The sequence below is a fragment of the Erpetoichthys calabaricus genome, chromosome 2 (genome assembly GCF_900747795.2).
Source record: "Erpetoichthys calabaricus chromosome 2, fErpCal1.3, whole genome shotgun sequence".
In the NCBI taxonomy this organism is placed as follows: domain Eukaryota; kingdom Metazoa; phylum Chordata; class Cladistia; order Polypteriformes; family Polypteridae; genus Erpetoichthys; species Erpetoichthys calabaricus.
Window position 1 is genome coordinate 88,222,566 of NC_041395.2, and position 17,531 is coordinate 88,240,096.

Sequence of the window (17,531 nt, forward strand, 5' to 3'; positions counted from 1 at the left end):
TAACTTTCCTCATTGGATTTTAACCTATTTATTCAAATATTAATTTTAAACATCCTGAGACACTTTATTAGTTTGTATGGGAAAGAGGTACAGAGCAATGAAAACCAGGACAAAATGCTTTAAAAACAGCTTTTATCCAAAAGCAATCATGGCCCTGAACTCAGAATAAAACTGCTCCGTATCATTCTCCCAATGTGCAATATAGACCTTAAGTCAACTAGTGCAACTTGTATATATAACAAGTGCAATTTGTATATTTTGTAAAGTACTTTTATTACTATTCGGTTTGTTATTATTTTCTCTCTTCGTCTTTTTAACTCTTATGCCTCACACTGAGTCGACTGCACCTTCAATTTCGTTGTTCCTTTGTAAAAGTGACAATGACAATAAAGATCTATCTATCTACAATGCATCCGGAAAGTATTCACAGCGCATCACTTTTTCCACATTTTGTTATGTTACAGCCTTATTTCAAAATTGATTAAATTTTTTTTATTTCCTCAGAATTCTACACACAACACCCCATAATGACAATTTGAAAAAAGTTTACTTGAGGGTTTTGCAAATTTATTAAAAATAAAAAAACTGAGAAATCACATGTACTTAAGTATTCACAGCCTTTGCTCAATACTTTGTCGATGCACTTTTGGCAGCAATTACAGCCTCAAGTCTTTTTGAATATGATGCCACAAGCTTGGCACACCTATCCTTGGCCAGTTTCGCCCATTCCTCTTTGCAGCACCTCTCAAGCTCCATCAGGTTGGATGGGAAGCATCGGTGCACAGCCATTTTAAGATGTCTCCAGAGATGTTCAATCGGATTCAAGTCTGGGCCACTCAAGGAGTTGTCCTGAAGCCACTCCTTTGATATCTTTCTTGGCTGTGTGCTTAGGGTCATTGTCCTACTGAAAGATGAACTGTCGCCCCAGTCTGAGGTCAAGAGCGCTCTGGAGCAGGTTTTCATCCAGGATGTCTCTGTACATTGCTGCAGTCATCTTTCCCTTTATCCTGACTAGTCTCCCAGTTCCTGCCGCTGAAAAACATCCCCACAGCATGATGCTGCCACCACCATGCTTCACTGTACGGATGGTATTGGGTGGTAGGGATGGTGATGAGCAGTGCCTGGTTTCCTCCAAACGTGACACCTGGCATTCACACCAAAGAGTTTAATCTTTGTCTCATCAGACCAGAGAATTTTCTTTCTCATGGTCTGAGAGTCCTTCAGGTGCCTTTTGGCAAACTCCAGGCGGGCTGCCATGTGCCTTTTACTAAGGAGTGGCTTCCGTCTGGCCACTCTGCCATACAGGCCTGATTGGTGGATTGCTGCAGAGATGGTTGTCCTTCTGGAAGGTTCTCCTCTCTCCACAGAGCTCTGACAGAGTGACCATCGGGTTCTTGGTCACCTCCTTGACTAAGGCCCTTCTCCCCTGATCGCTCAATTTAGATGGCCGGCCAGCTCTAGGAAGAGTCCTGGTGGTTTCGAACTTCTTCCACTTACGGATGATGGAAACCACTGTGCTCATTGGGACCTTCAAAGCAACAGAATTTTTTCTGTAACTTTCCCCAGATTTGTGCCTCAAGGCAATCCTGTCTCGGAGGTCTACAGACAATTCCTTTGACTTCATGCTTGGTTTGTGCTCTGACATGAACTGTCAACTGTGGGACCTTATATAGACAGGTGTGTGCCTTTCCAAATCATGTCCAGTCAACTGAATTTACCACAGCTGGACTCCAATGCTGCAGAAACATCTCAAGAATGATCAGGGGAAACAGGATGCACCTGAGCTCAATTTTGAGCGTCATGGCAAAGGCTGTGAATACTTATGTACATGTGCTTTCTCAATTTTTTTATTTTTAATAAATTTGCAAAAATCTCAAGTAAACTTTTTTCACGTTGTCATTATGGGGTGTTGTGTGTAGAATTCTGAGGAAAAAAATGAATTTAATCCATTTTGGAATAAGGCTGTAACATAACAAAATGTGGAAAAAGTGAGGCGCTGTGAATAGTTTCCGGATGCACTGTATTTATCTGAATCCATTATTTATTGAAGTGTTTATTAATTGTACTGTTTTGCACATCAGTTTGGAATGCACTCCATAATTTCTCCATGTTTTGAATAAACCATCACTTGTTTTTGCTAAGCAAGTCTCATTTGTTTACTCACACATGACTACTGATGCCGTGGGAAGAGGGCAGTGCCAAACAAGAAAGCACACAAGGCATCACAAAAAGGTACAAATTTAAAGGGATGTAGCAAAAGGAAATCTGTATTTATACACTGAACTGCTTTGCCTTTCCAGTTCAAACACCACCGATTGCCTATCATCTACTACGCCAGGATTATTAATAAAGTGCAGGCCCAAACTTTGAAAAAACAAGCACTGTTTCTTTCACAATCAGCTTTATGTGGCATGCCTGAGGGTGAGAAGCAGGGAACAGTTTATTTTTCATCCAAATGTAACTAAAAATGTGCTATACTTAAAAATGTTGCATTAACATAAATTATGTGACAAATCATGGAAAATATGTAGTGTAACCAAGCTTCAGGCGTTTTTGGAAACTTAAAAAAAAGATTTTGGTAACTAAGGATGACTCTAACACATTAAGATAAAACCTAAGGGATACATTTCAATAATTCAATGCGGGCATGTCCAAATAGCTCACTCTATAAGAATGTTTTAGGAATTTGCAATTCAGTTTTTAAATAGTACTTTAAAAAGTGTGTAGATGTGTAATTACCTTACCTGGTTAATAAAAAAATAACTGCATACTTAATGGTTCACTAAAGCAGAGCACCAATATCCATATTCAATTTTGATGGTTGGAAGCACTAGAAAATCAGTTTCCTGTTCAAAAACCACTTCCAGATATTCTCTACATCTTAGAAATGGACTTGGACAATGGACTGAGCATTAATGGCACAATTTTGTACATGCCTATGTTGATTTTCAAATTACTGCTAAAAACAAACACGGAGAACTGCATAAACAGTAGCCCACTGATGACACAGTGAAGGAAACAGAGCCCTGACGGTGGTAGGGGGTGGCAAAAAATGGAAGGAGTGTAAAATCCCTTGCACACAGCTCATTAAGCCCACAGTTGCACAAATAATACATACTTCACTTACCATTCCCATTTTTCTCTGCTCTGCCAGTTTCTGAAGCTGGTAGGCCTTCTCCCCAACTTTAATGTAGCCTTTTTTTACATCATCTACTGCCTACAGAAATTAAGATCATAACAATATGTGATTAAGTGAATACAGCCATTTGATTTTCACAAAATAATAATCACATTATATATGCTCTGTAAGTATGATTGAATCAAAAAGTGGCATAAATTCAATATTTGACACTCTAGAAAAATCTCTTCCACATTCTTCATCTCATTTACATTTTTATATGGTATCAGGTAGGTAAGAAACTCAACTCTTTGTTTATCCTTCTTAAAATGTTTTTTTGTGTAGAGATATTCTTTACAATACACAGAGTAAAAAACATCTTGATAAGCAAGGTATAATTGTATCAAAAAACATAAATAAACTGCCTCTGTGATTAATGCTTTAAGTGGCTTGCATATTATATAACTTGTTTATAGACTAACTGATTTATGAATTTTAAAATGCTGGGATATGTGGAATAATCTGCAATTTTTCTATTTGGGATGTTATGATCTTTCTTCTTTTACAGTTGAATGAATGGCCCATAGTTAATACTTAAAAGCATAATCAGTACAAACATTATTAAAAGGGTGGTTTCTAACTAAAGGGTGGTTTGGTATGATTTGAAACTGAGACAATAATTAAAATCACCTGCAAAGTGTAGGTAAATCACTTTCATCACTTGCAGTTTTACTGAGTAATCTATTTACAATAAAAGTCTGAAAATGACAAATCACAGGCAAACTAGCTCCAAACACTGCAAGAACAAAAACAGTCCATCATAAACCATTGGACTTTTTATGACAAAACTCTTGTCTCTCTTTTCATGCATGTATTTATTTGATGGTTTAATCTGAAGTGACTTCTAAAATCACAGTTTAACTGTCTCTATATTTCTACAGATGAGCCACTGGGAGGTTACTTGACTTGCAGAGGGCACAGAAGGCACTTTCACTTGGATTCTTGAGCAAAGTAAATCTGCTGATAATGGCAAAATTAGTGACTAGACGAGGTGATGGAAGAGCTGCACAATGCAAGAACAAAACTTTGGGATGGAAATAGGTTTGGGTTTATATTTACACAGCAGTTTAACTCCCAAATAGTTAAATAATGAATAACAATAACAGACAACATGAAGAATAAATGTGACTAAACTTTTTTTTAACAATAGTGTCAGTTTATTATGAAAAATATAATAAACTAAGCTGGAGCAGTACAGTATGCTGAAAGGGGCTTGTGTGTCAATGCTGGGAATCTAACCATGAGGTTTATCCACTAGACATCATCGTGATTCTGAAAGTGATTGTCAAGTGAAATGACTGATGGAAGTGACATACAAAACTGGCACAACAAAACAAATTCACATTTGTGTTCAGAGAAATGCAATGAGTTAAACTATTGGTCCTGTAAACCAGGGGTTCCCAACCACTGGTCCGCGACCCACTACCGGGCCGCAGCTGTCTGACAGCCGGGCCGCGAGAGAACTGCCGGCAACGGAAACTCATTCAGACTTTTCAGAATGCTTGGCGGGCGGGGCTTTGCAGCGGCACAGAGAGAGGAGAAAGACCGAGTTGAGAAAGTATTACAACAAAGTATTTTTATGGTCCTGACAGTTTCCCCATATGACACGAGTCTATAGAAATCTCGTTACTACGAAGTACATTCAGCAGATGCTTTCATTACAACGAAGTGACCTTGAAATGCTTGAATGAATCATCCACAGAGCAGTTAGATCTGTGGTCGCAGCTCAGTCGTACACATTTACACAACGATCCCCAAACAGAAACATTGTTAAAAAAAAAAAAAAAAAATCTTTCTTTGAACTTTCCTCGTACTGTTTTTTTTTTGATGTTTTTGTTTTCTGTGGTTTTCAGTGATACCTTTTGCTTACTGCTTGTCAACATTTGAAAAACATCCATTGGAATTTAACTCATTGTCAACCTCCTATAGAAACGGCAGACACGAAAAAAACGATAACAGTGTTAATGTTTGTGATGTGCAGTCTGTTGGAATGACAAATGCAAGGCATATGTCTTTGTTATATGCAAAAAAAGAAGAAAAATCTCGGGTTGCAAACATATGCGAACTGCTTAATAACTTAATAATAACAGAAATGTTATGTAAATTGTGTATAAAACTAAAACCCGCCCCCGACCGGTCCATGGAAAAATTGCATCTAATAAAGTGGTCCTTGCAGTCAAAAAGGTTGGGGACCACTGCTGTAAACGATACAGCTGGATTAGGCTTTTTACTGAAATCCTACTCTGCTTGATATGTTGTGGGACATCCATTTCATAGCCTTTTCAAATCCAACCATGGAGTCTGGCCAAGTTCAAGTTTACTTAATTAACTGGACTAGCCAAGATATTTATCCAGAGTGCACATGCTGTGATTACAGAAACAGTATGTGAGAGTTTGCCCTTATTAGGTGTGTTGTGAAACAAAGGGAAGATATTGCAGGAGGGAATATCAGAAAATATTTTGAAGTTAAACTTTCTATTAGACTCCTGTCCAAGGCTGTATTCTATACTGGTCCACTGTTTATATATTTGTCATGTGTCTATTTAAACACAAATGTCAAAATGTTACCTTTGATATAACTACAACCCCCTAGTGACTGGGTAGTTACACTGCAACTAGCAGCTCTTGCATACATACTAGGCTGGTTTCATAGCAACAATATTTCCAGACATTGCAGAGAAATCCCAAAATAGCATCATGGTTTCATACAAAGATTTTTAATTTGCTTGAATATGATACAAGATTTTTAGCATATTAGTTTAACATTGTTTGCTTTGCAGGTGCACGAATAACGCATGGTGACTTGACACAGCTATATACTCTGAATGTGTCAGAATAACAACAGAACAGAAATGCTATGTAATAAGGTTACCTAGAGTAAGAACCATTGCAGTAAATACAAAATTGTAATTCATTGGACACATTAGATACTATGATTTTGAAACCAGTCCTCCTTATTGTATTTTATATTTAATTATTTTAAAATATCTACTGTTATCATGCTGACAGAGTCCCGACCAGAACTGATGAAAGTACAGGTAAGGGAGGGAGAAGACATGTTTGGATAACAGACAACCATCTCTTTTTCTGATGTCAGTAGCAACTGCTGTATTCATGCCAAGAAGAAGTACTGCAATCCAGGAAATGGAAACTGCAGAGTTAGATATAATTTCGTTTTTCTTTAATGGTCTTTCAGCACAGCATTAGATTTCCTAATTACTGCATTTCAAAATTTAGTGCTGTTCCACAAAACAAAAGAAGAAATCAACGGTATTATTTCCTCAAATGAGAATAAGGATGTAGGGTTTTGAAATGAAAGGTCATATTTATTTTTGGAACAAAGACCATGTAAGCACATGTTTAATGTTACAGGCTATAATTTGTACAGCATTTTAGTTAGTTTATCATTTTCTAAAATAGTCCCGAAGTCCCAAAAATTATGAATGATTTTCAAATGAGAATTAAACATATATATTATCTTGAAATCCATGAGTCATCACATGAGGGAAAAAAAAAATAAAATCAACTGCCAGCATATTTGATATTAGTATATTTAAGAACAAGATCGGTTTAGTATTTGCACAGTTGGCATACACACATGTACAGTATGCAGCACGGCAGGAACCATCCCAGGATGGAGTGCTAGTTCATCTTAGGGCTTACTCATGCTTAAAAAGAAAACAGCAATGGAATGCTGAGTGTACTTCAAGGTCAAGTTTAAATTTATTGTTACGGGGACAGTGACTTCCTACTTGTATGTATGATTAACAAGCACAAGTTTGTTTTCACTTATTAAATATTTCAATGCCTATGAAGTATGTATTACAAATTTTGGGCAGTTGGTAATATTATGTAGGTTATCAGAACCTGCTTATTTGAACTTCAAACAATTAATAACTAACATTAAATCTTTTACTGGAGTTTCCTTATTTCTGACAGCCTTGTAGTTGCCTTTATTTTCTCTGCTCACTTTGCTAAAACAGGCAAACCACGCAGCTACTTTGCTAAATGAACCACTCTGTACTGAAACTCTCTCCATATCCAGGGACTGATGGCACCACTAATGCAGTGCTTTCTGAGCCTATTCATTACATCAATTTGAAAAGCTTAATTAAAATATCAAAATACTATGTGACCAAGAAATGCATTTTAAATTAGTGAAAAGATTTGTACAGCAAAATCAGAAACTCTAACCTGCCATTTTTTTTTTTTTGCATTTGCTGATTATATATACATGTTCTCAATCATTTCAAATTCTGTTATGTTGTTGTCCAAATAAAGATAGTTTGAATCTAATTTTTAATACTTCAGTTATTGTACACACACACTAATAATAATAATAATAATGATGATGATTACGGTCATAGAACTTAATTTGTCCCTGGGGGAAATACAGCCATATGAAAAAGTTTGGGAACCCCTCTTAATTCTTTGGATTTTTGTTTATCATTGGCTGAGCTTTCAAAGTAGCAACTTCCTTTTAATATATGACATACCTTATGGAAACTGTAGTATTTCAGCAGTGACATTAAGTTTATTGGATTAACAGAAAATATGCAATATGCATCATAACAAAATTAGACAGGTGCATAAATATGGGCACCCCAACAGAGATATCACATCAATACTTAGTTGAGCCTCCTTTTACAAATATAACAGCCTCTAGACGCCTCCTATAGCCTTTGATGAGTGTCTGGATTCTGGATGGAGGTATTTTTAACCATTCTTCCATACAAAATCTCTCCAGTTCAGTTAAATTTGATGGCTGCCGAGCATGGACAGCCTGCTTCAAATCATCCCATAGATTTTTCGATGATATTCAAGTCAGGGGACTGTGACGGCCATTCCACAAAATTGTACGTCTAACTCTGCATGAATGCCTTTGGAGATTTCCAACTGTATTTTGGGTCATTGTCTTGTTAGAATATCTAACCCTTGTGTAACTTCAACTTTGTGACTGATGCTTGAACATTATCCTGAAGAATTTGTTGATATTGGGTTGAATTCATCCGACCCTCAACTTTAACAAGGGCCCCAGTCCCTGAACTAGCCACACAGCATGATGGAACCTCCACCAAATTTGACAGTAGGTAGCAGGTGTTTTCCTTGGAATGCGGTGTTCTTCTTCCGCCATGCAAAGCGCTTTTTGTTATGACCAAATAACTCAATTTTTGTCTCATCAGTCCAAAGCACTTTGTTCCAAAATGAATCTGGCTTGTTTAAATGAGCATTTGCATACAACAAGCAACTCTGAGGCGTGAGTGCAGAACAGGCTTCTTTCTCATCACCCTGTCATACAGATGCTCTTTGTGCAAATTGAGCTGAATTGTAGAACGCTGTACAGATACACCATCTGCAGCAAGATGTTCTTGCAGGTCTTTGGAGGTGATCTGTGGGTTGTCTGTAACCATTCTCACAATCCTGCGCATATGCCACTCCTGTAGTTCTCTTGGCCTGCCAGACCTGGGTTTAACAGCAACTGTACCTGTGGCCTTCCATTTCCTGATTACATTCCTTACAGTTGAAACTGACAGTTTAAACCTCTGAGATAGCTTTTTGTAGCCTTCCCCTAAACCATTATACTGAACAATCTTTGTTTTCAGATCTTTTGAGAGTTGCTTTGAGGATCCTATACTGTCACTCTTCAGAGGAGAGTCAAAGGGAAGCAAAACTTGCAATTGACCACATTAAATACCTTTATTCATGATTGGACACACCTGTCTATAAAGTTCAAGGCTTAGTGAGCTAATCCAACCAATTTGGTGTTGCAAGTAATCAGTATTGAGCAGTTACATGCATTCAAATCAGCAAAATTACAAGGGTACCCAAATTTTTGGACAGCCAGTTGTTCACATTTGATTTAATTTCATACAACTAAATACTGCTTCACTAAAAAGCTTTATTCGGAAAACACGCCAGTACTCAGATGTTCCTAGGAAATGAAAGACATACCACTGGTTATCTTTTTTGTTGAAATTAAATTATTATGCAGGCTGAGAGGGGTTCCCAAACTTTTTTATATGACTGTAATAAATTCTATTTATATAGCACCTTTCCAAGGCTCAAAGTGCTACATAAAAATTCAGAAATAACAGGGTATATACAACAATGTATACGAGTAACATCCACATGAAACACTAAATAAAAATACATATAGGATATACAAGAAATATTGAAATAGAGTAAGAGACAATAAACCAGAATACAATACAAAGTGCAAATACTATAAGAAAACCCTGAATCATCCTGAGCATCTGGACAAAGACGGTAAACTAAAAGCAGGCATAGAAAGTTAAATACCTTCATCAATAAACAACTTTTAAGTTGTTTTTTTAAAAAATAATTAATCAAGTCAGCTGTCGGTTTGAAGGATTCCCAGTAACATTTGACACACTTCTACTGAATAATTCGTTGGCTGAAAGTCCTCAGTGTTATTGTGTCAGAGAAAGAATGTACAGCATTCTTCATAATGGCACTCTGATTTGTTTTAATTCTCTCCTTTGCTACTACCTCCTGAGGGTCCAGAGTGTGTCCCATAACTAAGATGTACAAACTGTCATTGATGTGGACCCCAAGTACTTGTAAGAGTGCACCATCTCTACATTCACTCCCTGAAGAGTGACTGGGCATAGAGGCTCTTAGGTGTGGTGAAAGTCAACAACTAGCTCCTTGGTTTTGTTAAGCTGCAGACAATTCTTTCTGCACCAAGAAAAAAAAATCTCTGTCTGACTTCTGTTGAGTCACTTGAGAACTTTACCTGACCTGGTGATATATTTATAGTCTGAGGTATACAGAATGAAGAGAAAAGGAGACAGAACTGTTCCTTGTGGTGCTCCAGTGTTGCTCACATCCATATCAGAAACACAGTTCTCGAGTCCCACAAACTGTGGTCTTGCGTGACAGATAGTCCATTACCCCAGACACCATAGGCTCATCCACCGATTTATCTCAGAGTTTACCCTTTAAGTGGGATGGCTTGATGGTACTGAAGGTGCTAGAGAAATCAAAAGATATAACCCTCACAGTACAGTTCTGCTGTTGTCAAATGGAAAAAATAAAGTTCCTGTTGCAAGCCTGAATGGAAAAACAGAACTATTTTTTTATAATGACTCAACACCAGTTAATGGCAGTTTGGACGGCTAGAGCCTGACACCAATCCAGACAGAGTGAGTAATGTTAACCAGTTATTTACGCACTTCATATTGGACACTATAAAAAAAAAATTCAGTTTCTAAAAATTTTTGATCCATCAAAATAACCTTATCTTTGCACATGGGAGAAAGATTTGGTGCCATTATGGTCTTAGGTAAGATTTGTTAGTCCTCCTATGGTGCTGTTTGTCTTGGTTTACAATATGGTTACTGAAACACATTCCTTCCAGTAACCATGGTTTTGTCTTGACAGCCTACTGTCATTCTAAACATTCTAAAGCCGTGTTACATAGTCATATAGCTTTTTCCACTCCACAGATGTAGGTAGAGGCTGGGGAGGTGAATGCATTACACCGAATTAACTATAACTCAAGAAAACACCACAGAGTTTCATAACTTTCTCACAAAAACAACAAACCAAACATCATTAACAAAAACCTTAATTAACAAATTAAAGCAGAATGGATCTATGTCCTTGTGAATCTGTGCCATATCCAGCACATCCTATTAATAGGCATTTGCATTCATCACGCAAGTATTGCTTTTTTAGTCCTCCAATCGAACCCTTTAATTTGGAACCTTATATACACTATAAATGACTAGATAAAACAATCATTTATCTGAAAGGATTTTTAGCCCACTGCCACACTGATCTGCAAGCTTGCTGACTATAGTTGTGTTAGCTTCTTTTGGCCTCTTTCTTTAATCTGTTCCTGACCACTGGGCTGCTGCATGACAGATGTCCATTCTCATGGTGATACTGTTGTAGCTGAAAACATCCAAGCATCAATGCAGTTCCTAATACGTTCACAAACAAAAGCAGCAGCTAATCATTTATGCATTTTTTTTTTCTTTTGCAGACCCATGTTCCCATTTCAGGTTTGTCCTGGCAGCACTGAACACAACACAGGAATCCACCCTGGACACGAGGCCAGACTATTACGGAGGAAACTTCCACATGTAACAAGAATCTATGATCTATGGGCCAATTTAGAGTCTACATTTAACCAAAAATACAAATCTTTAGGACATGGAAGGAAACTGATATAATAGGATAGAAATCCATAAACACTTAGAGAGAATGTGCAAACTACTACACAGACAGTGACAAGCCCTGGGTGTATGAAAAAAATCTCTTGGAAATGTGAAGTTATAAATACTACTAAAATATTCTTAATGGAAACATTTTGCCAGCATATGAATAGCACTGGGCCTCGGATAACCAAGTGTATCTGATTAGGAACACATGGATTTAAATGGAGATTCATTGCGTACATATCTATCGCATACCTTTTGCATGTTAGTGTATTTTTTGATAAATAATGACAAAGTAAATTTGTTATGTGTAGTATGTTTCTTGAGGTTGGCGGAAACTAGACGATGATTAGTTAAGTCATGATTTGTAAAAACATAGGAGGGCAAAAGGTGTGCATGCTTTCACACTTATATATAACCTATCTCCCTATTATAAAAAAAAAATCTTGGGGAGGGAGACAGGCAGGGAGACGAGATGTGATCTTCTCGGAAGACAATTCCTGCAAGAAACACTTTAACTTGCTCCCAGCTCTTAAAAAAACGACAAGCAGTAGAAAGCCAGCAGATGATCCGACCGCTTCTCCTTGCGTGCATTTATACACACTAACCCACCCCACAATGCGAGTGGCTGAGACACACAGTGGCAAAAGGACAGCTGCTGTACAGGCTTTGAAATGATTGGGCAGCGCAACAAGCAGAACAGGCAGCTCGCCAGCAGCAACAAGCCAGCAGATGATCCGACCACTTCTCCTTAGCGTGTGTTCAGCCCCCCATCCCTGCCCCCGATTAACAAAGTGAGCGGCATAGACACGAAATGGCAAAAAGGACAGCGGCTGTACAGGCTTTAAAATGATCGACGGGCAGTGCAACAGCAGAAAGACAGCAGATGATCAAACTGCATCTCCTTAGCATGCGTTCAGCCGCACCCCCTTCACAACACGAGCAGCGTTGTATGTCCTGCGAGAAAGATGTAACCACGCCCAGAGCTGGAAATAAAGGACAAGTATTGTTTTTACAAATGTTTTAAAGTAAAAGTGAAAGTAATGCATATGTAACAATTCCCATGAAAATAATCTCTTTAAATTGTATATCCGGTAAACCAAACCCGGGGGTGGGCGAGCGAAGCCCCCTAGTTTAGTAACAAAATCAAAAGATTTCACTAGTCCCAAAGCTTATATCACAAGTTATCAAATTGCCTTAGCTCAATGGTAATTTTAATGGACAGAGATTGTTACGATACATTTTTCGAGTTACTGTGTGTTTAATTTATACAATATAGAGAACAAAATTTTATCTTTATGTAAAGTCTTTCACACCTGCTAATAAACCTAATCTTTCTGTGATTTTCTGCTTGTTTAAACGAACCTCAGTGCTAGAGTACACTAGTGAAACTCCAATTTCCATAGCAGTGAAATCAGTTGGTGGACTCCTCAGTAATCTCAAATGCCCACCTAATCTTCTGAACATGGACTCAAAGAAGGAGTGAAAAGGGATTGTGACATTCAAACTTTAAATAAAATAATCATCATGAATTTTCCATGGGACTCTGACTGCAACTAAGTTGTCTATGGTGCCTGTTCATATTTGTGTGGTGCTTTTGTTCTTATTTATGTTGATTTGTTGGGTCAATCCATATGAAATCAACAGAGGCATTCCCGCTAACCATCTCTGATTTGAATCATACTTTATGGAAATAATTGTGTTGTTATACGCAGAAACAAGTGTGCCAACTTTTAGGCTTCAACCTTCATTAATTTCTGAGATATGCAGACTCTAAAAGGGAGCACTGCCTTAACTATTTTGAAAAGATGAGGGCTACATGCATTTAACATTTAAAATAGTTGATCCATAATTGTATATTTGCTAATTCATAGCTTGATGAAAACTGCATAAAAAAAAGAAATATCTTTCATGCTGCAGAATACCTTTTGGCTCTCTATAGCTTTACCCTAAACCACATCAGATCTTTCAAATTTTGATTTTGATTTACAAAATCTCTTAAAATAGTGTATTACTCATTTTATAGATCTTCCTTAGCAACTACATGTGTCCGTCTGATGGAAATCAAACCTTTTGATTTATGAGGAATTAAAATGAAAAACAAACAAAAAAAAAGCACGTCATGTCTATATTTCAAATACACATTGGCCATGTGTGACAAAGTCTACCATAAAAAGACTTACACAACTGGAAAAAGCTTGTTTAAATTAGCAAATAGACAAAATATTAAGTTAGTCCCTGAACCAAATTATATTTAATAAGGAATCCAACATGGCATGTTTGAATACAAAGAGAAATACAATGTACGGAGATACTATATACTGCTTATAACATAATCACAGACCTGTGTAAAATTATTCTAAAAATGCATCAGTGAAATCATAGATAGATAGATAGATAGATAGATAGATAGATAGATAGATAGATAGATAGATAGATAGATACAGTGGTGTGAAAAACTATTTGCCCCCTTCCTGATTTCTTATTCTTTTGCATGTTTGTCACACAAAATGTTTCTGATCATCAAACACATTTAACCATTAGTCAAATATAACACAAGTAAACACAAAATGCAGTTTTTAAATGATGGTTTTTATTATTTAGGGAGAAAAAAAATCCAAACCTACATGGCCCTGTGTGAAAAAGTAATTGCCCCCTTGTTAAAAAATAACCTAACTGTGGTGTATCACACCTGAGTTCAATTTCCATAGCCACCCCCAGGCCTGATTACTGCCACACCTGTTTCAATCAAGAAATCACTTAAATAGGAGCTGCCTGACACAGAGAAGTAGACCAAAAGCACCTCAAAAGGTTGACATCATGCCAAGTTCCAAAGAAATTCAGGAACAAATGAGAACAGAAGTAATTGAGATCTATCAGTCTGGTAAAGGTTATAAAGCCATTTCTAAAGCTTTGGGACTCCAGCGAACCACAATGAGAGCCATTATCCACAAATGGCAAAAACATGGAACAGTGGTGAACCTTCCCAGGAGTGGCCGGCCGACCAAAATTACCCCAAGAGCGCAGAGACGACTCATCCGAGATGTCACAAAAGACCCCAGGACAACGTCTAAAGAACTGCAGGCCTCACTTGCCTCAATTAAGGTCAGTGTTCACGACTCCACCATAAGAAAGAGACTGGGCAAAAACGGCCTGCATGGCAGATTTCCAAGACGCAAACCACTGTTAAGCAAAAAGAACATTAGGGCTTGTCTCAATTTTGCTAAGAAACATCTCAATGATTGCCAAGACTTTTGGGAAAATACCTTGTGGACTGATGAGTCAAAAGTTGAACTTTTTGGAAGGCAAATGTCCCATTACATCTGGCGTAAAAGGAACACAGCATTTCAGAAAAAGAACATCATACCAACAGTAAAATATGGTGGTGGTAATGTGATGGTCTGGGGTTGTTTTGCTGCTTCAGGACCTGGAAGGCTTGCTGTGATAGATGGAACCATGAATTCTACTGTCTACCAAAAAATCCTGAAGGAGAATGTCCGGCCATCTGTTCGTCAACTCAAGCTGAAGCGATCTTGGGTGCTGCAACAGGACAATGACCCAAAACACACCAGCAAATCCACCTCTGAATGGCTGAAGAAAAACAAAATGAAGACTTTGGAGTGGCCTAGTCAAAGTCCTGACCTGAATCCAATTGAGATGCTATGGCATGACCTTAAAAAGGCGCTTCATGCTAGAAAACCCTCAAATAAAGCTGAATTACAACAATTTTGCAAAGATGAGTGGGCCAAAATTCCTCCAGAGCGCTGTAAAAGACTCATTGCAAGTTATCGCAAACGCTTGATTGCAGTTATTGCTGCTAAGGGTGGCCCAACCAGTTATTAGGTTCAGGGGGCAATTACTTTTTCACACAGGGCCATGTAGATTTGGATTTTTTTTTCTCCCTAAATAATAAAAACCACCATTTACAAACTGCATTTTGTGTTTACTTGTGTTATTTTTGACTAATGGTTAAATGTGTTTGATGATCAGAAACATTTTGTGTGACGAACACGCAAAAGAATAAGAAATCAGGAAGGGGGCAAATAGTTTTTCACACCACTGTAGATAGATAGATAGATAGATAGATAGATAGATAGATAGATAGATAGCTAGATAGATAGATAGATAGATACTTTATTAATCCCAATGGGAAATTCACAAAATATGTATATGTATATTATGTCTAAATACTAAAAGAAAATATGCTTTTATTCTGTCATATTCTGCTAAACCCATTTCTACAACTGAAAACAGACTGCAAAGAAACAGTGTCTACTTTAAGAGTTTGAACAATGCATAGATATCCTTTTTCATGTCCTTTGGAAGTTAATCCTGCCTACCCATTTATGTAAGTAGTATATCAATGACCTTAAGGATATGCATAAGAGGGACCCATAGGATGCATAAGAAAGATGTTCATTTTGTTTCTCCTCTGATGATGCATGAATGTTGGCCTATCCACCACTACTGGTCAAAGACAAACACAGCACATTTCCCAGGAGCTGCATCTGTGAGACACTCTCCTGATTTAATGGTATTTGAAAAATTGCTTTTTGGTGATTCCCAAAACCACACTGAAGTTAGGACCACTTGACACCCTTCTGCCCACAGATGGTTTAAATGAATGGCACAAGTGGATGGTTGTCTCCAGAAATGATGGTTGATCTAGAAAATCTTGTCTGCAGCTCCTTTTTCCCCCCACTCTGTGACACTTCCTCTTTAGCAACTCAGATAAAATGGATGTTCTTGATAGTTTGATTCAAGGTACCAACTTCCTATTATGTGCATTTATTAATTAAACAAAGCTCTTTCCAGTATTAGAATTATTTTTATGATATACTTTATTATACATGGGCAATATACCTTTGAAATATAGGCCTGAAATGATTTTGTTCCATTTTTAATGATTCATAATGTCTCAGAAAGCTTGATTTCTTTCAGACAGACACTTAGTTACTAAAGAAGAACTGATATGTGACCAATACCTATCAATATTTGAAAGATCGGAAGTGGTTTAGTGTGGAGATACAGAGAGCCAAAGTTGCTCAAAAGCACCAAAAAAAAAAAATACAATTTTCAGCAAGCCATAAATTGGCAAATATGCAACATTGGATCAATTTTATGTTATATTACGTATTATAGTTTACATTAAATACTAAATAACAATCCCTTAAATTTTCATGCATCTAGCAATAACAGTTTAAAAGTTATGACTTATGGAATAATTTCATTTTATAGCAGCAAAATATAGTAAAATTATGGCCGTAGGCCCTTTTTAAAGTCTTCATATCTCAGAAACAAATGAACTGTATGAAGAAAATTGGAGATGGTCAATCTGAAACATTCTTTAAAATTATTTGACAGATTAACTGTTGTGAAAATGACCCTACACTCCAGCTACAAATGCACCACAATATGTGGGGACATTGTAGCATCTACAGTACACAAATACAATATGCTTTCAGTCTAAAACTCATTGTGAGTTGTTTTAAAACATACCTTCGACATAGACTTTAGGCAATAACATGATACCACTCCTGCCACAAGTCAAATGCATTACTGCAATTCTCATATCTTTTCAAAAATATAACTTATAAATTGATTATGTTGACATATATTAAATATTTTTGTAACAATGAGTTGTATTCAAGAATAGCTAGTGACAAAATGCTATTTGAATTATTTAAGTAGAGTATGTGAAATAGATGCATTTTAAAATGCTATTCTGTTACATATTTAAAAACGGAATATAGGTACCATTTTAAGCTTTGAATTTTGTAAAAAATGATGTATACCAGAAGAAAGCCCTTATTGACAAATAGAAACAAACAAAAACTGCAAGTCTTTCTCAAATCCTTCTGGACTTTAATAGAAGTGGGATTCTTTTAAAAATAGAATAAAAGACAAATTTCTTGGTCACAGTCAACACATTCACAAACATCGTAAAACAACATATGGTATATGTACAATGTTTTCTGTCCCTGGGTCTCTATTAATAACACAAAAATTAATCAAAAAGTAATGGCAATATGCAAATTACAGGTGGCCACAATGGATAGAAGCTGATGTACTACAACATGACCTCAATGACTTATGGGTAGTTTCAGCATGTACAGTGCAGCAATATGGTATTAGTCTAGTTGAACCCAATGTCAAATGAACACGGG

At 37.0% G+C, this 17,531-nt stretch overlaps 1 protein-coding gene across 1 annotated transcript in view; it reads right to left on the reverse strand.

The window, feature by feature from the left end:
• Positions 1–17,531, reverse strand: part of LOC114646078 (sorting nexin-27-like) — a 167,545-nt gene that overhangs the window by 41,262 nt on the left and 108,752 nt on the right. The window contains 1 exon segment of the mRNA XM_051923278.1: positions 3,128–3,217. Within this exon segment, the coding sequence (XP_051779238.1) occupies positions 3,128–3,217 (90 nt within the window).